The sequence below is a fragment of the Elephantulus edwardii genome, unplaced genomic scaffold (genome assembly GCF_000299155.1).
Source record: "Elephantulus edwardii isolate Elephantulus edwardi_28Jun2011 unplaced genomic scaffold, EleEdw1.0 scaffold00184, whole genome shotgun sequence".
Taxonomy (NCBI): domain Eukaryota; kingdom Metazoa; phylum Chordata; class Mammalia; order Macroscelidea; family Macroscelididae; genus Elephantulus; species Elephantulus edwardii.
In genome coordinates this window covers 2,050,107-2,072,308 of record NW_006399934.1, presented here as the reverse complement: position 1 = coordinate 2,072,308, position 22,202 = coordinate 2,050,107, and the positions used below count along the sequence as shown (strand labels likewise).

The following is a 22,202-nucleotide window of genomic DNA, read 5'->3' as shown; positions in this document are numbered from 1 at the left end:
TTTTGTAGGAATCTGATCTTCAGAGGGGTCTGTCAGGGGCTAAATTCAGGAGTCTGAGATCCCTGACCAAAACTGGGCTCTTGGGTAGATCTAAAAAGGGTCTTTACAGGTACTCCTGGGGACATGGTGATGGAAGAGGTGTCTTGCATGGGAATTGCAAATCTGTGGCTAGTGGAAGAGGTGGCCTCCCCAGGTGAAGCCAGCAGCAAGAAGAAGTGGAGTGGTGAGGAGGAGGGGGCTGGGGAGCCTCTGCCGGGCCATGGCCGAGTTGCACAGGTCCTGATGGCAGCAGCGGTGCAGCAGCGTGTAGGAGCGAGACCAATAGGTGGCTTGGCCTTGCAGGGGGCACTGGGACTTTAAGATGCAGCCCCTCCGTTCAATGGTCTCACCCTGCTCTGTGGAACAAAGGGGAATAGTGAAGGGAGCCAGAAGAAGCTGGTGGGAAGGGCAGGAGATGGGCAGAGGTGCAAGTAGGGAGTTACTTGGAGAAGGACCATCAGACCAAGGGTCCTACCTGAGGTACCAGTGCTGATGCTACAAACTTCATCATCCTGACACTCAGTGGGGACAGGATAACAGGGTTTGGCAAAATTGCAGAGATAACAGCGGAGCCGTCTTGGGGCAGGAGAAGTGTTGAGACCTGTAGGTTAGATTTGAGAGCCCAAAGGAGGGAAGCACAGGGAGGACAGGATGGGGAAGAAAGGGCAGACAGGAGTAGGAACAACGGGTTAAGAAAATAGGGAAGGGAGACCATGCAAGAAAAGAACGGGTTTAGACATGACATAACATGAACAAAAGCCAAGAGAAACAGCCAAACATGGAGACAGTGACACAAAAATCAAGTAAGGAAGTGAAGACATTAAGTAGATGGTGCCAGAGACAGGTGACAAAATAGGAGTTGACCAAGGGAGGCAGGCAGAGGTCCAGAGAAGAAGCAAAGGGTGAGGTGAGAGACAGTTCAAAGAGTCAAAGACACACAACAAAGAGACAAGGAAGAGGTAGTTAATCTCAAATGCCTTTGAAAAAAAAACTTTTTACCTCAACTTTTTCCCCTTCCACCATTCAGGCTATTCTGACACCATTCCCAGTAGATACTTTGTTTAAGTATCACAATTTTCATCTTCTCTGGACACTACTTCCCAGTCCACAGGCTGCTTCACAAGCCTCTTGCCCGAGTCCCCTGGCCCTGAGGGTTCCTGGGATCCACCCTTACCCAGTGCCCCACAGAGGTATAGGAGGCAGAGGAAGATGCTGGAGGTCCCCATGGCTGACTTCAGAGTCCTGGAGACTGGGAGAATGTGCTCTGCCCTCTGAGATCTTCAAGAGCTGGAGCATCAGTGTAAGACTGGGAGGGACCGAAAAACAAACATATCTTGACAGTCAATCTGCGAAGGTGGAACAGGACCAGATTCGCCAGCCAGACAAAGCAGCAGAAGACTCCTACCCTCCTCTCCTACCACCCACATTTGTCACCTCCTCCCTGTCCCCTACTCCAGTCCTCCCTGCCCTTGAGGGTCTTCCTTAGTTGCCTCTGTGTTAGTTTTCTCTTAGCTTGTCTGTCTGCCACTCCGGAGGTGTGTCTGCCACCTTCTTTTCTCCTCCTCTCCCTCCCTTCCCTTGTTTCAGCTGTTCTTTGCTCTCTCGACTTCATTTCCCTGTCTTGTTTTCTCTGTCTTTTCCCACTCAGTGTTTGTGCCTATCAAGGTCACTTCCAAACTGCTGGCCCAGATTTGAGGGAAGTGAGAATTGGGAATCAAACAACACATCAGTCCACCACCCCAACCTTACAGACACCAAAGTCTAAGTGTATGAGAAAGGGGACCCCACCCAGCTTCAGATCCCTTTGATTCCCCCAAGCCTCAATGTTACTACCCCATAATTATACCTTTTAGCTTTACTACCTTGGAGGAAAGGCTTAATCATGGGTGGGACCGGAAGGACAGATATTTCCACTGGTGGGTGGGAAGTTTGGTGGTCAGAAGTACTGAGAAGGTATATATGGAGGATCCGAGAATATTAGGACACTCTAGGAGGATTTAGCACAGGCAGCATAGGGTTGTTATGATAAGGATCCTGAAGTCTGGAGCTTAAGAGTTTGAAGAGAAGAGACAAGTAGCTTCTATAAAATCAATACAGAAACGTGCCAGGAGGATTAAAACTGGGAAGAAAGTGGACGACATAGGAGAGAGAAAAGGAGGCATCTGTAGAGCAATAGTTTACAAAAAGGTTTTAGTCTTAAAATTTATAACCACATTTTCCCCCCATCTCAGGACACTCTTTAAGTCACAAGAGACCTCACAGAACTTTGCTTTGTATTGAGTTATAGAAATATTTAGAAATAAAAACAGAAACATTTCAGTAGCTATTTAGAAATTTAGTTAAGATTAAAATAATAAACCTAATATATTTTCATGAAAAAAGAGCTATTATTTTCCAACCACAGAGTGAAAAGAATGGTGCTGCTTTACATTTTTACAAATCTATTTAATGTCAGAATTAATAAAAGAGAGATGCTTTTTTTTCTACATCAGTTTTTTTATTCAATCTATTGGATATATAGTTTAGGTGGAAGTATATGAGGAAAAAAATTCAGCCTCACACAGATATATAGTTGGAAGAGAAAGACACTGAGGATCATTCAGCGGGATTTTAGGGGCTCCCAGGAATCACTGGAGTTCACGGGGTAGCACAAATAGTTTGAACTTAGTTACTACAATAAAGGTTGATGATTCAACCCATGCAATGGTCCTTCAGAAGAAAAACTCAGCTATCAGGTTCATCCTGGAGAGGGTTAAACCAGACTGCTCCTTGGAGGCAAGGATTCTGAAGCTTCGTCTGACATGCTTTGGACATGTTGCAAAGAGAGAGCAGTCCTTGGAGAGGGACATCATGCTTGGGAGGGAAGAGGGACAGCACAAGAGAAGAAGACTGTCGATGAAATGGATGGATTCAGTGACTGGGGTAATGGGGGTAGGTGTGTAAGAGACAATCAGGTTGGCACAGGATAGAGCGGGGTTTAGTGCTGTTGTACATAGGGTTGCTTTGAGTCGCAGGTGACTCATTGGCACATAACAACAACAACAACAGCAACAACTGTGGACCTATCTCCTGGGTCACAGTTTTAGAATGGTGACTGAGGATGGAGAAGCTGGGAGACTCTAGAGGATGCAAGAAAGTTCTTTCTCCTTTGAGGGTTGCTTTTTGTCAGGCCTCATTGAGGCCCCTGGTAGATACCCAGCCCCAGGCTGAGGCATAACTCTACCCTCCCCTTTTTATTGTCCCATAAAGACCAAGGCCAGGGGGATATAAGGCTGCTAGAACTAAGCCAGGGAGGGGGGTGGGGAGGAGGGAGAAATTGCTACCTACGCAGGCAAACAAAATGAACCCCCAACTAGCAGGGATCATCCTGCTGGGCACCTTGCTGGGAGTTGCCTTTGGTAAGAAGGCTCCTTCACTCAGCCTGTCCACCCATCTGCCTGTCTGCTGCCTTGAGGGCCTGGGCCCTGATCCAGCACCTCCTCTCCCCTGTCAGGAAACCGAATGCGGTGCTTTGACTGTGGAAGCCCCGGAAGCTCCTGTAAAGATTCAGTAAGGACCTGTGGCGAGGGTGAACGCTGTGGCTTTCTGGAACGCAGACCTCATCCCGGCTCTGAACAGATGAAGGTTTCTGGGAACCGTGAGTCTTCACTGTTTTCCTCTTCTCTTGCCCTTTCCAACCTTTCCCAGTCTCCTCCAATCTTTTGGGCTGCCAAATCTCCCAAGCTCAGTCTGGCTTTGGACAGATGGTGAAGCTGTTTGAGTAGAACAGCCTGTAGTCCCTTCTGGGTGCTGGCACTGAGCCCTCAGAATTCCAGGGTCCTTGTGCTCCACCTCCCTCCTCTCCACTCTCTCAGAAGAAACTCACAGTTCCATTCACTCAAGTACAAATGACTCAAAAAGCTCTATCCTTTGAAGGCAGGGAGCAAAAATATTTAAAGAAGCTTTAACTTTCAGGCTTAATAATTTATTTTGGAAAAATTTTATATTGACAGGATGTTATAGAAATAGTAGTTTCTTTATATGCTTCAACCAGCTTCAGCAATCTTCACCTAATATTATTCAGGGAACTCTTCTGGCTTCTTGTTGTTGTTGTTGTATACGGTCAGTCGGAACTAACCCACAGCTGACCCTCCAGTGAGTTTGCAGAGGCAGTTAATCACATGGGAGGAGATTTTCCATCTTTCTCCCATGACAATGCCACTGGTGCTCCCTTATTTTATAGGATGGTTCTCAATTTGGATGTTACCTGCTATTTTCTCACAGTTCTATTGAGACCATGCATTTGGGGGAGGGGGACAAGAATGCCACAAAGGTGATAATATATTATATCAGAGGTTCCCGATATCTGAGTTTACTTTAATCACTTGGTTCCAGAAAAATGTTTTGAGTGGACTCCCTGAAATCACATCTACTCTGATCCCAAAAGCAAGCCTTCAAGTCAGAGTCCAACACTCTAGTCTCATTCTCTCCTTCAGCCTCAGTGACCGTGATTCATCATCGTCCAGCTTGTGTGGCAGCCCATCATTGCAATCAAGTGGAAACAGAGCTGGTGGGAGACGTGACTTACACCACCCATAAGGACTGCTGCCTCGGGGACCTGTGTAACCACGCCATGGCAAACACTGCAGTCCCAGCATCCATCTGGGCTGCAGCAGCCACCGCCCTAGCCTGGCTCTTACCAGGGCTATGGAGAGGGTAGCGGTAGGGAAGGAAAGGAGGGACATCTGGATATCTCAGGCAAGAAGACACTCTTCTGTGAGCCATTAAAATCTACTAACCGCTCTATAGCTTATTGACAACTTCCATCTTTGGTTGATGAGAGGGTTGAAGTGGTAATATTGGAAGAGGCATCCAGGGTCTAGTGGGGGGCTTACCAAACCTTAGTGAACTTTATTACAGTGGTGCACTTCTTAACTCACTAAGCTCCAAAGGATAATGGTAAATCTATCCAAAGTGACTCCTCGATCGTGTTACTAGGGACACACTTCCAGAGCAATGAGGATTTCTAAGGGAGATGGCTCTGGAGTGAAGATCATCAGAACTCCATGAACCTGGCTGGCTGTGTTTGTCCCCTGTCCTCCCACAGTCTCCCATTCACAATTGGCTTCTAGTGGGACTATTCTGAACTAAGGAAGGAAATGTAAGCTCTTTGACAGGAAAGTTGCTTGCTGCCTTATTTAGTAACCCACCCATATTGCCATCTAACTCTCTTACCCTTTCCGGAGAGCCTTCAAGCCAGGCTGCACCCCTTTCTTGGCAGCACAACAGAGAGGTGTGGCCTCCATTTGGGATAAGGCTTTGTTTCTCCAAACACTAGAGCCTGTGTGTCACCCCAGTACTGAAAGAGAAGATGAAGGTTTGCAAAACCTGTTCCTCCAGCTGGTCCAGCCCCTCTGCCCAGGGAAACTCCCAGAAGGATGCTTAGTGAGAGAGAGGGAATAAAAGTATTAGAATGAATACGGGGTTCTCTCATGGAAGAGTACCTAACAGGTCTACCAACAATAATAAACTTTGCACAGTTTATCAGACATAAAAGTTTATTTATACCCTGAAAACAGATGATATGAGAATGGGGTACATATGAGGACCCAGAGTTTGTGAATCATCTTCATGCAGTAAGGTCATCATGTCCCGTCTAGGAGCCTTCACTGGGGATAACCCAGAAGCCCTATTTCAGACCTGGATTCCACTCTCTCCCTAGTAGGGCAAGGTACAAAAGGCAAAGGGATATCCCTTCAAGGGGATAGTGAAGGATCTGGGATTGTCTAGAAGGGAAATGAGAAGGGACTGGATAAAAGCAAGAGTGAACTGTAGTTGGGGACAGATAGGGAGTCTGGTCTGGGGCAAGGAGAGTGTCTAATAAAACAGAGCAAAAGGATAGGGAGTAACCGTTCTGGGAAGTGAGGGGAAATGGAGACATGGGAAGAGAGGCTCAGGCTGAGGCAGGTGGGGAAAAGGGGTAAACACTTAGTGAGTCTCAGTGCAGCAGCCAGAGGCCAAGAGCAGCCAGGGAACTGAAGAGGATGACAAAGACCGGGGCTGAAGTGGGTCGCGGGGCTGGACTGTTGCAAGCATCTCTGCTGCAGCAAGTGGTATTATAGGTCAGGCCCAGCCTGTGGTTAGTTTGGTTGAAGGCCTCACGGCAGGGTTCAGCTGATGTGCCACAGCGCAGATTGGAGAAAACCCACATCTTACCTGGGGGTAGGAAAGGGCAGAGGGAGGGTCAGCTTCAGCTGGGATGGGGGCCCACAATCAGTGTTCCCTCCCTGCCCTATGCATCTACCCAGGTTCTTTCCTTCTCACTCCTGTCCTTGGCCTTCTTTCTCTCTTCTTATCCAATCTTCCACCCACACTTCCTCACCCCCTTCTCGTTCTCAAATTCTAGTTCTATCATTTATTGGCTGTGATACTTTGAACATGTTACAATCCCTTTCTGAGGGATTCCACATCATCAAATTATGAACATTAATTGGAATAATCCATGAAAAGACTTAGAACAGTTCTTGGCACATAATAGTCCTTAGCCAAATACCATCATTTTAAATTTCTGTTCCGTCTCAGACCTTACTGCTAGTTGGGCCTCAGTCCCATTCATGGAGGCTTCTACCTGCCCTTGGTACCCATTGAAGAAGGAGTTATTACCGAGGTAAGCATTCGTTGTTATGCATTGCTGGTTTGGCTCCAGAAGGCAGTACTGTCGGTCCACACAACCCAGCACAGGCACCTTGTAGCAGGAGTTACAGCGAATGTCAGCTGAGGAGACACAAATCAGGCTAAGACGATGTGGTGTCTGGTTTAGTGGTGGGTGGGGGTAGCTAAGCTGAGGTGGAAGGAAGGAAAGTGGAGAAGAGCCAACCAAATAAGCTCTGGGACTTGTTCGGTGTGGTCTAATGGGGACAGAGCCGGTGAGTGATGCAGCGAAAGTGGAAAGTGGGTGGCAGGTGTGGGTGGAGATGTTCCTTTGTGAGAGGCCCACACCCTAAACATCTTCTTTCATGCCACATCGTTTGAGAATGAGTCAAAAGGAGCAGCACTCTCAACACAAACTCAGAATTGGAGAAGAGAATAGAACATGGAGATATGTTGGGAAGGACTGAAAGGAGCCAAGGGAGAAGATGAAGAAATTCAGAAGTGGTCAAAGACAGAGACCTGAAATGGCAGGGAGAGGAAATATTATTAAAAAGAAAATCATGGGAGTTGCAACATGAGTAGCAATATCCCCAGGACCTTGAGGCTGGAGAGAAAGACCAGCTTTAGAAACTCACTCTTGCCCTCCTGGGACTGCCAAGAGCGTAGGAAGAGAAGCCACACCTAAAGATCTTCTCATTCCAGCAGCTCTCCGGCAGAAGGAGAGAACTAACATCTGGGAGACATATCAGGTTCCATTCTGATACCTTATCAAAGATGAAGAGGGTGGGTGCAGAAGACAGCGCCCCCAAAGTTCTCGCCTCTGCTAAGTCAAGGTTTGAGCATACAAGGTTTGGGAAAAGAAGGGGTGGAAGAGTCTTGTGAATATATTTCAATGTAGTCCATTCTACCCTGGGTGAGAACAGGCCTTGGCACCCCACTCCTCTCAGAAAGTTCACCGTTCTCCAGGAGGTTCTAAAAGGGTACTTGAGAAGTGAACTGTCCAGGAAGTCACTTTAATCTTTAGTGACTTTTGTCTGTAAATGTAGAGAAGGGGGATATATGACCTAGGAAAGAGCAGCAGGGGGGACTAGAAAGGCCTGTGTTGAGGGATTGAACATCTAGGCCCTAATCAAAGAGGTGGGAAGGGGAGGTGCAAAAAGAGGCTGGGCCCACTCCTGGGTTTTTTAAAGGATATCCTGGAAAAAGTGAGGGAGTAAGGCAAGTGAGCTGGATCTTGGACAGTTGGATATTGGGACCTGGATGGGGAAATGGATATCAGAATTTCTGAGAAAGATGCTCTTTTTTTAGGGAGGGAAACAGGCCTGAAGCTCTGATACATCAGCAGAGTGGATCTTGGAGGCAGAAAGGAATGGAAAGATGGAGGCTTGAACCTCCTACAAGCCATGTAAGGACTTTGTGGCAGGAAGGCCTGGTTCTGGAGGCCCAGGAGTGCTGAACCAACTAGGGCTGGGGTGCTTAGGATCCTAAGTAGTAGGTAGTGTAGGGCAGTGGATAGGGCAGAGTTGAAGGTCTTGGCCAGATGAACCAGGACTTTCTACCCACAGATGCTCACCTGAGACCCAGCAGAACAGAGCAGACAGGGCAAGCAGCAGAAGGCCTTTCATGGTGAGGGTCCTGAGAAGAGTAGCAACCACAGCAGCAGAGAGTAGAGTTCCAGGGATCCGGTTCTGGGAGTTGAGTAGCGTTTTGTGAATTTATATTCCTGAGGCCCCTCCCTTCTCTGCCTCTGGTAGCCCCTCCCTCTCCATTTAGGTAGTTTGTCAGAGAGAAAAACAAGGGGTAGGGAGAGGACTAGTAAGAGCAAAGTTAGGTAGGTGAAAGGTGATAGAGGAATGGAGAACCCATTTTCATTCTTGGCTTCAGACCAAGTTGTCCCTCCTGGCCCCCAGTGAAGGCCCTTTTAGTCCAGTCCCCTACATCAACGTCACTGAGAGACTCCAGGATGTTGCAATGGTTATGGAGGTGGTTTCTGCTGGCTCTTGAAAAGTGGACAGTGGGGTGCGGTACAAGCTGACTGCCAGATTTAGTTCCTAGCTGCGTCCCTGGAGGGCATCTGTGAGGGCATGCAGCAGCAAGTAAAAATTGAGGATGGGAAGGGTCAAATTAAGCTTAATTTACCTCCATTTATTCTTCCCAAATTCTCTGGACTCCTGCGATGTAGGGGTGGGGTTTGTGGCTTCACGGAGGATTTTTATGCCATCATAGAAGCAAAAGTGTAGACTGGAGCTGCACGTCAAGGAGATCTACAGTCTGTCTGCTAAGGGAAGACTTGTTCAGGCCTCCCCACAGGCTCTTGGGACTCAGTTTTGCCTGCACTTGAGGATGGTCTGGCCTCAATCACTTCACACCAACAAGGGCTGCTGAAACTCTGGACATAGGATGCATACACCCTTTCCAAAGTTCACCTATGCAACCAAAACCTCCTGGGTTTGGTGGAGCACTGCAGCTGGGAGGGGCAGTGTGGGCATGAGGAGGTAAGAGCTAAAATAAGAATCTTATTGCTATAAAGTCCGTTTCCACTCCTAGTGACCCTCTTTCGCATTTCCAAAGGACTGCCACAAGAACAAACAAATCCACTGGGGGGAAAGTGCAGCCACAGTGTTCCGTAGAGGCAAGAATGGTGAAACTTCATCTCATATACTTTGAGTATGTTGTCATGAAGGGCCAGTCCTTGGAAAAAAGACATTATTCTTGGAAAAGTAGAGAGTAAAGGAAGGAGAGGGAGATCTTTAAGGAGAGAGATTGGTACAGTACCTGCAAAAGATTGGGTAGTGCACTCGGCTGTGCATAAGGTCATTAACTGTGAGTAGGAGACAGAGGTGACAGCACCTAACAACAGCATGTGTCAGTCATTGTTCTTGGTATTTTGCATGTATTAATTCATTGAGTACTCACAACACCCTATGAAGTAAGCGTTACTATCATCTTCATCTTACAGATAAGAAAACAGGCCCAAAGAGGTTAAGAGATTTGCCCACATCACACAGCAAGTAGACCTTAAGGGCAGGACTTGAGCTCAGGGCCTCTCAGACACTGCTGACTTGCAGGAGTTAAAACACACACAGGTGAGGGTGGACTGCATAACAATGAAATAAATTTTTTTCCAAAGCAAAAAGTGAACTGGGCAGGGAGGCAAATGTGCAACAATGAATGAAATCCAAGTTCTTTATAAACTTTCATTAAAATATCAAGGGGAAAGACCCCCCCACACACACACACACACAGGTGCTGGTGTAAACAGTTTAGAGAGTAAATTTTAAGTAAGCATTGTTGGACTGCTGCTGTGAAAGGAACTGAAGTAATTAATTCAGAAGGGATCAAGCGGGGGGGGGGGGGGAGAAGTGATCGAGCAGCTGCTGGCCCCACTGCATTCTTATCTGGGCCCCTCTCCACAGCCCTCATGCTCCCCCAGCTTCCCTCCGGTGTCCCCTGCTGATTCACTGTTCCCTTTCCCCTGCACATTCCAACCATGGCCTTGGTTCTACAGCTGCTGCTGCTCTCTGGAACCCAAGGGGATCCTGGGGGTAAGTGATGTCTGGGAAATTTAAAATAAGCGAGGAGACGATTCTGGATGCTTGAGAGCAGGTGCCCTTGCCTTATCTAACCACCGCCCCCCCACCCTTCAGCTCTTCCAGTTTCCCTGGAGGGTCGCCCTGGGGACCGAGTGAATCTCTCCTGCATAGGTGTCTCAAACCCCATCCGTTGGGCCTGGGCACCTAGCTTTCCAGCCTGTAGGGGCTTATCCAAAGGACGCCGTCCGATCCTGTGGGCCTCGCCTTCTGGAACCCCCACCGGGCTTCCTGCCCAACCCTTCGTGGGCCGTCTACGCCCCTTGGAGCCTGGCATCCAGCATCTGGAGCTGCTTTTGAGCACGGGAGATTCCGGTACATTTTTCTGCAAGGGCCAAGAGGAAGAGAGTCAGACGGTGCTTCACGTGCTGGAGGATCGCACCGAATGTAGAGGCCGAGGCAAGTAGGGGTTTGCCTGCACAAGGCAATTAACTTGGACACACACCCTCCAGAGAAAATGGCTTTGGCTGGGCCGCCGTGAGTGAGAGAGCTAGTTATCTGTCTTTACAATAGTGACTTTGTAGCCTTATTTTCCTCCTACAGGGTCTATGTATCCCCAGCTTCTGATTCCACTGTTGAGCTTGGGATTGGCCCTGGGACTGGGAGCGCTGGGCGTGGCCTGGTGGTTGCACAGGTGAACAGCGAAGACTTGGGGGTGGCGTAGTGGTGGGCGTGGTCAGTAGCGGGGAGGGCGGGGCCCTAACGAGGAGGGGCGGGGCCCGGACCCTTTGGGGGGGGGGAAGGTCAAGGCAAGGCCACCAGCCTGGTAGGATGAGCCCTGGTAAGGAAGAAGCTAAAAGTGAGGAGAAAAAACAAAAAGATTGCAGAGTGAGCAGGATTACCCGTGTGAATGCAGCCTATGCTTTATTGTATATCTACAAATTGTTGTCTACAGTGGGTCTTGAAGTCCAGAAAAACAGGCAAAAGATTGGTGGGTCTATAGACTGTGTATTTCTCTTTCAGGCGCTCTCCTTCACAGCAGCACCAGCAGCATCCACCACCCTGCAGATCTGGTGAGACTCACTTCACCCCATATCCCTACTCCAACATCCCCTGCCCCTCAGTTTCTGAGTCTGAACCCTTGAGAGAAGCAGACACGTTGGTCATCTTTTTTCCATCCCTCAGCTGTGTCCCCCTCACATAGCTCCATTCATGAAAATCCAGTCGCAGAGGTCAGTGAAGGAAGAGGAGTCCAAGCTCCCTGGGAACTCTGACCAGGAGCCGGTAAGGCCTTGGAGACTGAAAGAAGTGGGTTGGCAAAGACAGAGGCATGCATCCTCAAAGGAGTCACACTGCTGGTCCCATTCTGCCTTCCTCCCCACCTTTCAGAGCCTACTTTATGCCGATCTGGACCATTCAGCCCTGAGAAGCCCCTGCCGCCTGTCCCCAGAGGTCACTGCTGATGCCTCCACCATCTATGCAGTTGTAGTTTGAAAGGAAGGTCTTATGCCAAACCTCATAATCTGAAACTTATCGTTCTTTCTATAGCTTTTGGCTCCTCACCCTTCAGGAAAAAAAAAAGGCACCACAAGATAGAAATGAGCACTAGATTGGGTGGATTCCACGCTAGTCTTGCCACCTATCTCCTTTAGTAACTCTCATTTCTCTTTCATCACTAGTACCTTCTCCCAACTATTAAACCTGATCAAGCCCTGTCTCTCCATCTTAAGACATCAGCAATTCTCAGTTGCCCTATTCCTTTCCTTCCTTCATAGTCAAGCTTTGTGAACCAGAGACCTACAGCTCTTTCTTCTTCCTTCTACCTCCCGCTGCTCATCTGCTGAAACTGTTCATCTGTTCTCCATAAGGTGCCAGATGTCCTAATAGCCACACCCAGTAAACACTGTTAAGTATTCATCTGGTTGACCAATGAATATTGATTGCCTTCTTTAAATTTTTCCTTTATTACTGGTGACTTCCTTCTGGGCTCTTCCTTCTTCCCTACACCCACAGCATTCCTAACCATTCTAAGTTAGCCTTTCTTCCCTTCCCTGGATTCTAAGAAGCTTTCATTCACAGCCAGGCATTCAAACCCTACCTCTAAATAACCCAGATCTGACTCCAGCTCATATCTCAGATCTGGAATTTCCAAAACAGTCTCTGGGACATCCCTGCCTGGCTGGCCCCTAGCATCTCACACACAGCATGTCCAAAGTCCAGTTCATTGTTATATTCCAAGCCACCCACTGAATGTTCTGGATTCTCTCTTGGTCAACCCAGTTGCCCCAGCCTGAAACTAGGAATCATTCAGACATCTTCTCTATCACTCTCACACCATAAGCCATTGAGTCTTCATGTCACTGCCAGATCCACACACTTGTCTATGCCCATTGCTGCTGTCTGTGTATACTCCTCTTCCTTTCTACCTGTACCTCACTTGCCCTTGTCCTCCCTCCCGGAAGCCAGAGATCATCCCTAAATGCGTTCATGCTCCTGACAACCCTTATTTCTGAGCTGTGGTATTTCTCTTTAGCCCTCACCTCTGAGTTCATGGTCCTTTACTTTAGGTACAGGATTGTCACTCTCTAGCCTCAGCCTTGCCACTACTCTGCATGTGTACAACCTGCCAGCCTTATAGAAATTCTCCTCAGCCCTCAAATACGCCTTTACATGTGTGATTCCTTCTTCCTGAAGTACCCTTTCCCTTCCTTCCTACCATTATACCTAATGACTCAGTTCAAATGTACCTGAGAAGCCTTTTCAGACCCTCCTCACCTTAGCCCTGCAAACACTCTGATGCCTTACACAGCTCCCTTATTTTTCTCATAGCAGCAACCTCCTGTGAAATTGTTCCATTACAACTCATGTTTCAATTTGCTATTTTATTTTCTGACAATAGGTGACTGACCCTTTTTGTACTATTGCCACGCCTCATTAAATGAGTCAGTGAAAATTAATAATGTCTCTGGATGCATCATTTATTCCTATCAAATTGAGGTGAGTTGGTAATCTATCTGAATCATCTGATGTTTAGATAAATCCAGAGAGTGATCCACCCTTACTCTCCTTTCTTTACCCTGGACATAGTCCCCACAATAGAGATACTGTCTTGTCCATCATGGACCCAAATGCCTATGACAGGGTTGGGCAATGAGTAAGTACCTAATAAGAGGTTCTTTAATATGAAGCCTTCTTCCAAGCACTGGCCCCAACTTCGGGTTTTAGCCTTGCCTCAGTCCCTCTAGCCCAGTAAGACAGCAGCCAATCCCAGTCTAAAAGGACAGTTCTATTTTATTAGTTCTAGAGAGGGAGGGAACTCACCCAAGGCCTCTTATCTTTTTTTCATCACATGCCCTCCCGGCTTCTTGGGGCACTCTTCCCACCACTATCTACTCACCATCTTCTATCTAACTTGTTTCTCTTTCTATTCTCACCACTGCTCTACCCCTAGCCAGAAAGGACCCAAGGCCAGGCTTCAGCTATGGGGGCGTGTGCTGAGCACCAGGCAGAGGGAACTAAGCCCAGCGCCTGCCTTCTCCAGTTCTGAGCAGGACACAGGTACCAAGGTGACATCAGTGAGCTTCTGCAATGCCTGCAGGGAGGGCACAGTAAAGAGAGGGTAAGATTCTGATGTCAGAGCCAGACCTCATTTTCAGCCAGCTCAGAGTAGCCCCACCTAGGCTTCTAGACAAGGCATCCCCCACCCCAGCCCTCTCAGTACCCCAGCCCAGTCTTCCGGACAAAGCTTCCCCCTCCCTAGTCCTCCCGGTTCCCCCACTAGGAGGGCCTGTGGCTCTTTTCTGTTTTGGAAGTGGTGCTACTGGGGATCCTGCTCTCCCTCACCTCCTGGCTGTTGGGCAGGTCCCCACCTCCACGATGCAGGAGGAATGGAGATGCACCAGGCAACCCAGGACGCAGAAAGAGACAGTCAGCTGCTGCGTCATCTGGGAGGGTCAGTGAAGTGTAGGGGTGATCTGTCAGCACAGCCATTGCCTACATGAAAGATGAATGGAGAAGAAAGAGGAAACTTTCAAACCTCTCTGCAAATGAATGTCTGTTTGACTATCACTAAGGAATGATCATGACAACAAACACATAGCTCTTGGTATTGCCAGGCACTGTGCTAAGAAAGCATTTTACATTACATTTACTAATTTTGATCTCAAATTCAAGAAGCCTTGGTAGTGTAATGGTTAAAGAAGATTCTAACAAAAGTCTGGGGTTTGAACTCACTAGCAGTTCTTATAATGATAACAGGCTAGGAAAGTCTATGGGGGTGATGTGATTCTACTCTGTACTATAAGAATACTATGAATTGTGGGCTACTCAAGAGCACACAGCAACAACCCGTGTTGTTCACATGCAGTTCCCTCCGCTTGCAACCTCTTCTCCAGTCCCTCTCCACGTTTGCCCCCACTCATTTTTCAAATCACATCTTAGATGCTACATTCGGGGGTTAATTGTCTCTGTTATGCAACTTCCCAGCACCCTCTCTCAAAATTACAATTTCTAGTTTATTGGCCAGTTTCTTCCTTAGATGCACCGCTCCATGAGCAGGGTCTAAAGTGTAAAGCCTCTCCATCTCCAAAGCCTCTCTCTCTGGGCCTCCCCTCTCCCAACCTTGCCCACATTCATTGGCCACGCCCCACGCATCACAGCCTCGCCCTCCTCACCCTGACAGCTTTTTGGGCAGCTTCGCTGCTGCCAGCGACTACAGTGCGTGGCCCACCCATGCCGCAGAGACCACGCAGGTGAGAGGGACCAGAGACTGGCACTGTGGAGACGGCAAAGTCCTAGAGAGAATAAGGGAAAGTATTTAGGGGGCGCGGGAAGAGTGAGGGGACGACCTCAAACAAAAGCTCTCCAGCTCTCTCTCCTTGGGGGGTCTTCCTTCCCCGCCCAAGGCTGGGCCAGCCCCTCACCCGGAAAGTGTCCGCCACGATCTCAGCTCCTCGGTGATTGGTCCATTTGGAGAGGCCTACGAAAAACTCCCGGCCTTAGGCCAGGAAGGGTTGGGGGGGGGGGAGGGTAGAAAGTGAGAGTTGGAAGCAAGGCCTGAAATGGCCTAGTCTTTCACTTTGCTTCCTTGTGCCAACACCCCAGCCTCACCGGTGAAAAGAACATCGGTGCCATCCAGGGTCGCGTTCTCATCACCCACCTCCACGATCCGGAGTCCAAGATCCTGGAGGGCTTTGCGGACTCCATCGACCTTAAGAGTTGGAAAGGAGGAGGCAAGACTGAGAGACACCCTCCTGTGCCTCATTTCTACCCCAAAGTGTAGCATTTTCAGCTCCTCATTCCCTCTTCTCACCCACCAGCGTCTAGATGCTCACCTCCGGCCTGCGGGCGGGGCTCCAGGGCCGCGTGATTAAGGCTGTGTCCCCTTGGATCACAGCCGTGTCACCAAGTAGTGGTCCTAGCGGCAGTGACTCCTCAGGAGGCAGTTCTAGCAGCTGCAGCCCAAGGCGCTGCCTCAGTTTACCCCCCAACACTCCATGCTCTCTCTGCGCTTTCGCCAGGTCCAGCGTCGGGAGACCGGCCCCCGCATCCTCCCCTGACCCGAGGCTCTCTGGGACACCCCGGATCAGGGCATGGGAGCAGCGGCCCAGCCCATCCCCTGGCGTCCCCATCCCATCCACTCAGGCGGCTTTTCCAGCAGCGCTGCTTAGTTTTCTCTTTTTACTTCACTGTCTGAAAGAAGAGACAGAAAGAGGGGAAATAAGAGAAAGGGACGTGCAGAGAAGGAATGGGAGGTGGAGGTTAAGTACGCCCAGGTTTTCTTCTTGCCATCTCTTGGAGCCCCTCCCACTCTCCCCACCCTCCATAGTCTTTCTCTTTCAGCTGAACTCCCTCATCCCGTATCCCCGGCAATCTGCTACTTAGCGCGAAGTCTGACAAAACGGACGGGGATCCCAGATTTCCAAAACACCTGTTGCCCCTGTTCTGTGGGCTTGGAGAGGTTCTCGTCGGGCGCCCCTCTTGGCAGCCGCTAGGATGCGCTCACTCCCCAAAAATGCACTGGCCCCGCCCCCTTAACCCTCAGCTGCTCGCTGCCCAAGGGTGCAGAAGTCGGGCAAGGGACACAGGGGGTTTTGGAACCTAGAGGAGACTGCTAGGGGGAGTCAGGTTCTGGGGGACAAAAATTCTAGATCTTTGGGTTAAGAAGACACAGAGGAGCCTGGAAGGTGGGATTCGCGCATAAAGAGTTAAACATCGTCTCTCCACCCTGGCCAGTCACGCTGCCCCTACCACGACCCAGCACAAACCAGACTGAATCTCTAGGGACTGGGAGAGGTCGAAAAAAACGAAATGAGGGGCGTGGAAACAGGGAAGGCGTGGTTCCGGGTAGCGGGCTCCACTCGGGGTTCTAGGAGCAGGTCCCTAGTCTATCTTCCCCGAAGTCCACTCCTTCAAGCTCTCTGCATACAAATGTTGTTCCAATGAACTCTCCATCTGGTGCATCCTAGAGCCCAGCACCCCTACGAACCAAACTTTGGCCCCCATATGGTCCAGGGGACAATCCTCACCCCAAGACTCACCTCTAACGGCCACCGGATTCGTGCTGTGATGCCTTCTTGCCTCGGGTCCCTCTCTCCCCAGGGCAGAGTTGGTGGAGAGGGGAGTCAGCCTTTAAGCCTCGGAGTAGAAGCTCTGGCTATTTTGGGGTCTTGGATTAGGCTCGCTCCAGTACTACAATCTAGTGGGGGCGCGACGGTCTGGCGGCTCCGGGGCATTGTCTAAGCGGGACGGGGCGGGGTGCCCTAGACCACGCCCACTCCGCCCAGCTAGGCCACGCCCCGATTATCTCTCCCCCTTCCCCAGTCCATAGGGCCCACCCAGACCAGACCAGCCCTGGCGGTGGGGCTGCAAATGTGGCATGGACTACGGAACTGCAATAGAAAGGACGAGGAAGAATCTTGCTTTTAGGCTCAGGCTGAAAATGGCAGCCCCACCACAAACCCCCACATCAGTTTAATTCTTGGCTTCGGTCTTGAATGCAAAGCCATTGACCCAGCTCTCATTCTGCATCACTCATCCTTCAAGTTCCCTTTGTGTAAAAACATCAGTAGATTTTTTTCATTCTGTGTTTTATTAATGAAATATGTTGTCCTATCCCATCCCACAATAAAATCTTACCCAGGCCCTCCCATCCTTTCCCCTCATTCCCCTAGCCAGTACTGCACAAGTGATCCAGGAATCCCTGCCCACGGGTCATTTTGGAGTTTGTCCACTGGATAACCAAGTGGAAAACACTCAGGCAGGGCTTTTGTGGGGGAAAATGGAAGGAGTCAATCCAGCCCCCAGAGGGTTTTATTTGAGGGCTTTGGCCACTTGCTCATAAGCCAGCTCAATTTCTTCATCATCTGGACAAGTGGAGGAGAATTCTTCCCGAGCATATGCATTTCGCAAGTACCGATGCACTCCCTTAAACTGTTCTGGGATGGAGAATCCGCGATACTTCTTACACACAACCTAGGGATGGGGAAATGAGAGGGGTTAATGCTTTAGCTCTGGGAGTCACACAGGCTGTCATGCTGATGGTTTTCCCCTTCTCCCAAACCCTACAGGATACAATCTACCCTTCATTACCCATGCATTTAAGAACTTTCACCATCATTTAAGACTTCTCTTCCTATTGATTGACTCTAGTCTCCCACATGAATAGTTTTTCTTTCATGTGAGTGTTTTAGTTTAGCTAGCTTTCAAGCACTTTGAAAGCATGAACCAATCATTATACATCTTTATAACTCAGCATCTACTATATCAATACATAGTTGTGAGGCAGACCGTCATTGGGCCCCCTTATTTCAAAAATGAAACCATAACTTTGAAGCTCTGACATGACAGAAACATGGGAGACAACAGTTTATATCTTCTAAGAGAGAAAGTAGAGACTGACGCTCTAAAGAGAGGTAACACTTTGATTTCAGGAAAAGCTTGCTCAGTCTGACCTAAGGATTTGGCAGAGATAAGGGACAGGAAGAACATTCCTAAAAGTTAAACTGAGATATGGTGCTTTTATATAGTTGCTTGTATCTACAGCTTGTATCAGGAAAGTAATCTTTTCAAGTAGTGGTCATGCCGGCAAATGACTAGGAAGAAGGACTAGGTGGGATAAGCAATTGGTGGCAATCTTTGGAAAGCATTTTCAGCTGTAGCCACTTTTGGAGTTGTTGTCCAGGAACACCCATTTGGGTGTCCCTTAAAGAGCCATCCCAGTGAATGTCCAACCTTTCCTCACATTGATCACCCACCTGAACAATGTGGAGTTTTGGCAACCGGTTACAGTCAGCCAGGGTGAGCTCATTGCCATCCAAAAATTTCCTCTGAGAGATGCCTTCATCCTCAGCACTGGTTTCATCCACTTCTTCTGGGAGTGGGGATACCAAGTAATTGTCCAAAATCTTTAGAGCTTTTAGGAGCCCCTTTTCTAAATCTGTACAAGAAAAGACTTGGTTAGAATATTGGGAGTAAGCCTTAGCTAGCCAGGACAAGAAAGTCTATTGTGAAGTAGGTAATAAAGGTGAGATCTTTAAAAAACAAAACAAAACAAAAACCCACCACAAACCACAAAAAATCAAAAGGGGCTCTCTAATAGTTAGTGGAGAGGGAGTTATACTGCCAACTCAAAGGCAAATGATTCAAACTTAACAGCTGCTCTGAAGGGAAATATAAGCAATTCTTCCTGTGCAATTTATAGTCTCTGAAACCCCATGGAAGGTCAGCTATGAGTTGGTTTCTACAGCAATGAGTTTGAGGGGTTTTTTTATGTAGTTCATTTTTAAAGTTACTCTAAGCATTTCACACATAACAACTAATTTCATTTTCACAACAACTTATGAAGTAGCTGTATTGTTATCTCCACTTTATAGATCTAGAAATGGATTTAAAGCAGGTTGAATAACTTGTATGACTTGCCCATGGTCATATAACGAATTGGATTTAGACTCAAGTAGTCTTGATCTAGGGTCATTGTGCTTAAGTGCAATACTATTCTGCCAGAAAGTAACCCAGCAGTCAAGTAATGTCTTCCAGTGGAGCACACGATGCTAGTAAACAAAGGCATGGCAAATGCAAATGTAGGAAATACAAGTTAATATAAGAGTTAAAATGCAAATGTAAACGTTAAGCAAAAATAAGAGAGAGGAAGGGGCCTGTGAATATGTGCTCCATTTTTCTGATCTCTTGACAGGTCAAGTTCTCAAGTTCTAGATGCCCCTATCCTCCAACCCTCTGGATTGCCCACTCTCTCCTTAGGGCCCAGATACCTAACCCACAAGACTCACTATCATTGAGTGCTGGGTTTGAATTCTTGATGTAGGCAGAAAATTTGGCAAATATGTCTAGACCAGCTGTGTTGGATTCAGGGTTCAGAGCTGCCAGCTTGGGGTACCTGAAAACCAATGAAAGAAACATGGAAAAATAATTTCCTGGGAAAAGCCTCAGCTACCCTGCCCTAGCCTCACCACCATTTCTGTCTTCAATTTCTTCAACTGCTCTTTTCCTTAGAATCTTCCAACTCCCTGTTCCCCCTTTTCTCCACCTATACCTGGGAGGGCACAGCACAGCCTCTAGGAATTCTTCGATCTTGTTGGTGTCCGTGTGCACTTCAGTGCCATATAGCAGGAATGGGAGCTGCCCTCCCGGGCATAGTTTCTGCACAGTTTCTGTCCGCCTGAAAGGAGAGGCCAGGCATCACAACAGGAAAAGGGGGCAGGAAGAACCAGAAAGGGGAGACGGAGGGATAAGGGAAGATAAAGAGATTCTGGGTAGAAGGGGGAAAGGTTCTAGATGAAAGGACTCAGGTAGGTGAGTATTTGTGTTTGTATATATGTATATGCAAGGGATACGTAAAGGAAGAGAAGAGAGCCCACCTCTTGGTGTCAACAGTGGTGACGTTGAAGGTGACTCCTTTGAGCCACAGCACCATGAACAGTCTCTGGGAGAAGGGGCAGTTTCCAATCTTGGCCCCATCACTGCCAGCCTGAAAAGCAACCCCCACCCCAAGATTAGGTCTCATGCATCCCATCTCCTTCCCCAGATGTTTTCAGCCTAGTCACAACACATATACCATCCCCACCACCAAAAGCTCCCCACGGAACACAGTTCTCCATCCTAGGTCACGGGGGACATTTTCTGCAATGGTAAGTTTCTGGTGTCTCAGAGAGCTGAGGACACCTATAACGTTGGCAGAGGAACCAGGTCTTAGAAAAACCTGGACCCTAGAGGGAGAATATCGGTGGGACTCTGGTGAGGCCAAAGTTGCAGCTTAGAAGCCCAGATTTCTGGTTCCTGAATGGAACAGGATCTGAAGGGCAGTCAGTATCTGAGGTGGAGGCCTGAGATTTGTTTCACCCAAATTGTTTTGGAGTGGAGACCCTAGGGGTCCTCAGCCTCACCCTAGAGATATGGGCAGCTTTTCAGAGGGGGCTGCTCTCTAATTGGCAAGTGGTGACCTCATCCCCCAAGGGACACTCCTCCTATGCTGAGAGTGATTCATCTCAGGCAGCTTCCTTCCTGGCAGGGAAGTGGGGGCAGGGACCCATGAGGCTTCTGTCTGGGTAGCTCAGGCCATCTCCCTCTACCCACCAACCTTGCTGGGGTCTCCCAGCATGCAGAATTAGTCCTTTGGCTCCAGATAATCCTCCTCACACAGGACAAGGGCCAGGACCTCTGTACCACTGCCTCACACAGGAGTAAAAATAGCCCCTGAGGCAAGCAAGAGAGTGAGGTGAGGACCACACCTAAAGAGGTTGGTCAGACCCTGGCTCACCTCAACCCCACTGGGCACAGGGACAGGGAATGGCTGCCCGAGAAACCCAAGCATAAAGAAAAGGAAGACAAGCAGGAACACACAAAGATGAGAAGAACAAAAGAGGGAAAGTGGAGAACAAAAGAGGGAAAACAGAGAAAAGAGGAAAGAGATGCAGGGCAGATGCGTAGACAAGGAGATAGGGGAGCAGAGACGCCAAAGGAAGAGAGGGAGGGGCACCCCAGAGAGATGTGATCCTGAGACAGAGAAAGGCCATGTGAGTGGGAAGGGGAGCGGCTGCTGGCCTCAGAGGGAACATGGCAGAAACCAGGAAAGCTGCTGTCTCTGTTTTGATACTCAGGTCACCATGATACTAACTCTACCCGTTCACACTCACAGAGAGGAAAGGGTCAGAGGAAAGGCTGTCCCTCAACCTTTCAAATACTCTAACCCAGTACTCATTTTCCTTTTGATATCTCTCTCCATACCCTTTGCTACAGCTACATTCCCATCTTCTGGCCACCTCCAATCTCACACTTCACCAAGTCACCAGGATGTTGTCTACCCATCCTATATCATCCTTCCAGCCCTGCTTCTTGATCTCTTTCTTTCCATCCAATACTTCCCAATTTACTTCCGCCACAGCATACCTACTTTTTAAAGAACTCATTCCCTAACCCTTTTTCCTCCTAGTTTCTAGCACTACACGCCTTGCCCCCAACTTCTGATTATCTCCTAGGGCCACAAGTCCTAATCAGGATGCCCCCTCAGAGGCAGTAGGTCTCCAGCTGCTCCTTTCACTCTCAGTCCTTCCAGCAGCTCCACCATCCACACCCAGTCAATCTAATCAACTTTCAGGAACGCTCCTCTTTCTCTACATTCCACTCCCTTAAAGCTGCGGGATACTTGTACTTTTTTGCAAACTTCAGCTTCAGACCTAGAACTCCTTACCAGATCGCAAGTCAATTGTCTTCTCCCTTCCTGCAATTCCCCCCCTTAAAGATCGTCTTTGGGGCCCGGGGTAGGGGTCGAAGAGGGAAGGGGAAGAGGAATTAAGGTGAGAAAGCTGGCTTCTAGAAGTTCTGAGGGTAGAAAGAACCAGAGGGAGAAGGTGCCCTTACCTTCACGAACAATTCGACTTGTGGTTGTTCTTCAGCCATGGTTGAAACGGGGACCAGGAAGCGGCAGTCGCTGGGGGAACAGGGAGGGGCCGGGGCCAGGGAAGGCGGGTCTCACAGAAGGGGAATCTC

The 22,202-nt window shown here is 48.8% G+C and overlaps 6 protein-coding genes across 6 annotated transcripts; 2 read left to right on the top strand and 4 right to left on the bottom strand.

The window, feature by feature from the left end:
• Positions 1-168: 168 nt before the first annotated feature.
• On the bottom strand, positions 169-1,265 carry LOC102862071 (sperm acrosome membrane-associated protein 4-like). The gene is made up of 3 exons (XM_006896265.1): positions 1,214-1,265; positions 515-640; positions 169-395 (listed from the first exon to the last, which is right to left on the bottom strand). The coding sequence occupies exons 1-3, from the start codon at positions 1,263-1,265 to the stop codon at positions 169-171; spliced, it is 405 nt and encodes a 134-aa protein (XP_006896327.1).
• Positions 1,266-3,379: 2,114 nt separating this feature from the next.
• Positions 3,380-4,738, top strand: LY6G6D (lymphocyte antigen 6 complex, locus G6D). Its single transcript, XM_006896181.1, has 3 exons — positions 3,380-3,437; positions 3,533-3,676; positions 4,515-4,738. The coding sequence occupies exons 1-3, from the start codon at positions 3,380-3,382 to the stop codon at positions 4,736-4,738; spliced, it is 426 nt and encodes a 141-aa protein (XP_006896243.1).
• A 1,278-nt stretch (positions 4,739-6,016) lies between these two features.
• On the bottom strand, positions 6,017-8,294 carry LY6G6C (lymphocyte antigen 6 complex, locus G6C). The gene is made up of 3 exons (XM_006896179.1): positions 8,243-8,294; positions 6,682-6,792; positions 6,017-6,234 (listed from the first exon to the last, which is right to left on the bottom strand). Exons 1-3 carry the CDS (start codon positions 8,292-8,294, stop codon positions 6,017-6,019), a joined length of 381 nt encoding a protein of 126 aa, XP_006896241.1.
• Positions 8,295-10,159: 1,865 nt separating this feature from the next.
• LOC102853258 (chromosome unknown open reading frame, human C6orf25) lies at positions 10,160-11,693 on the top strand. Its single transcript, XM_006896178.1, has 4 exons — positions 10,160-10,214; positions 10,326-10,658; positions 11,389-11,483; positions 11,589-11,693. The coding sequence occupies exons 1-4, from the start codon at positions 10,160-10,162 to the stop codon at positions 11,691-11,693; spliced, it is 588 nt and encodes a 195-aa protein (XP_006896240.1).
• A 1,981-nt stretch (positions 11,694-13,674) lies between these two features.
• DDAH2 (dimethylarginine dimethylaminohydrolase 2) lies at positions 13,675-15,829 on the bottom strand. Its single transcript, XM_006896177.1, has 6 exons — positions 15,533-15,829; positions 15,309-15,408; positions 15,122-15,195; positions 14,873-14,992; positions 14,043-14,192; positions 13,675-13,791 (listed from the first exon to the last, which is right to left on the bottom strand). The coding sequence occupies exons 1-6, from the start codon at positions 15,827-15,829 to the stop codon at positions 13,675-13,677; spliced, it is 858 nt and encodes a 285-aa protein (XP_006896239.1).
• Positions 15,830-17,510: 1,681 nt separating this feature from the next.
• Positions 17,511-22,121, bottom strand: CLIC1 (chloride intracellular channel 1). Its single transcript, XM_006896176.1, has 6 exons — positions 22,074-22,121; positions 20,075-20,184; positions 19,750-19,875; positions 19,487-19,593; positions 18,455-18,636; positions 17,511-17,672 (listed from the first exon to the last, which is right to left on the bottom strand). The coding sequence occupies exons 1-6, from the start codon at positions 22,110-22,112 to the stop codon at positions 17,511-17,513; spliced, it is 726 nt and encodes a 241-aa protein (XP_006896238.1). The 5' UTR covers positions 22,113-22,121.
• Positions 22,122-22,202: the final 81 nt, after the last annotated feature.

What these genes read in the sequence shown, in the direction of transcription:
- LOC102862071 (XM_006896265.1), bottom strand. Translation starts at nt 1,265, where the DNA reads ATGGGGACCTCCAGCATCTTCCTCTGCCTCCTATACCTCTGTGGGGCA. An exon ending in ATACCTCTGTGGGGCACTGG is followed by an intron (nt 641 to 1,213) that starts GTAAGGGTGGAT and finishes TCTAACCTACAG; the next exon opens with GTCTCAACACTTCTCCTGCC. An exon ending in CATCAGCACTGGTACCTCAG is followed by an intron (nt 396 to 514) that starts GTAGGACCCTTG and finishes TTTGTTCCACAG; the next exon opens with AGCAGGGTGAGACCATTGAA.
- LY6G6D (XM_006896181.1), top strand. Translation starts at nt 3,380, where the DNA reads ATGAACCCCCAACTAGCAGGGATCATCCTGCTGGGCACCTTGCTGGGA. An exon ending in CTTGCTGGGAGTTGCCTTTG is followed by an intron (nt 3,438 to 3,532) that starts GTAAGAAGGCTC and finishes CTCCCCTGTCAG; the next exon opens with GAAACCGAATGCGGTGCTTT. An exon ending in GATGAAGGTTTCTGGGAACC is followed by an intron (nt 3,677 to 4,514) that starts GTGAGTCTTCAC and finishes TCTCTCCTTCAG; the next exon opens with CCTCAGTGACCGTGATTCAT.
- LY6G6C (XM_006896179.1), bottom strand. Translation starts at nt 8,294, where the DNA reads ATGAAAGGCCTTCTGCTGCTTGCCCTGTCTGCTCTGTTCTGCTGGGTC. An exon ending in TCTGTTCTGCTGGGTCTCAG is followed by an intron (nt 6,793 to 8,242) that starts GTGAGCATCTGT and finishes GTGTCTCCTCAG; the next exon opens with CTGACATTCGCTGTAACTCC. An exon ending in AACAACGAATGCTTACCTCG is followed by an intron (nt 6,235 to 6,681) that starts GTAATAACTCCT and finishes TCCTACCCCCAG; the next exon opens with GTAAGATGTGGGTTTTCTCC.
- LOC102853258 (XM_006896178.1), top strand. Translation starts at nt 10,160, where the DNA reads ATGGCCTTGGTTCTACAGCTGCTGCTGCTCTCTGGAACCCAAGGGGAT. An exon ending in AACCCAAGGGGATCCTGGGG is followed by an intron (nt 10,215 to 10,325) that starts GTAAGTGATGTC and finishes CAGCTCTTCCAG; the next exon opens with TTTCCCTGGAGGGTCGCCCT. An exon ending in CACCGAATGTAGAGGCCGAG is followed by an intron (nt 10,659 to 11,388) that starts GCAAGTAGGGGT and finishes TCCCTCAGCTGT; the next exon opens with GTCCCCCTCACATAGCTCCA.
- DDAH2 (XM_006896177.1), bottom strand. Translation starts at nt 15,829, where the DNA reads ATGGGGACGCCAGGGGATGGGCTGGGCCGCTGCTCCCATGCCCTGATC. An exon ending in CACCGATGTTCTTTTCACCG is followed by an intron (nt 15,196 to 15,308) that starts GTGAGGCTGGGG and finishes TCCTGGCCTAAG; the next exon opens with GCCGGGAGTTTTTCGTAGGC. An exon ending in CTGCCCAAAAAGCTGTCAGG is followed by an intron (nt 14,193 to 14,872) that starts GTGAGGAGGGCG and finishes TCTTTCATGTAG; the next exon opens with GCAATGGCTGTGCTGACAGA.
- CLIC1 (XM_006896176.1), bottom strand. Translation starts at nt 22,112, where the DNA reads ATGGCTGAAGAACAACCACAAGTCGAATTGTTCGTGAAG. An exon ending in AAGTCGAATTGTTCGTGAAG is followed by an intron (nt 20,185 to 22,073) that starts GTAAGGGCACCT and finishes GTTGCTTTTCAG; the next exon opens with GCTGGCAGTGATGGGGCCAA. An exon ending in AAACCCAGCACTCAATGATA is followed by an intron (nt 18,637 to 19,486) that starts GTGAGTCTTGTG and finishes TTTCTTGTACAG; the next exon opens with ATTTAGAAAAGGGGCTCCTA.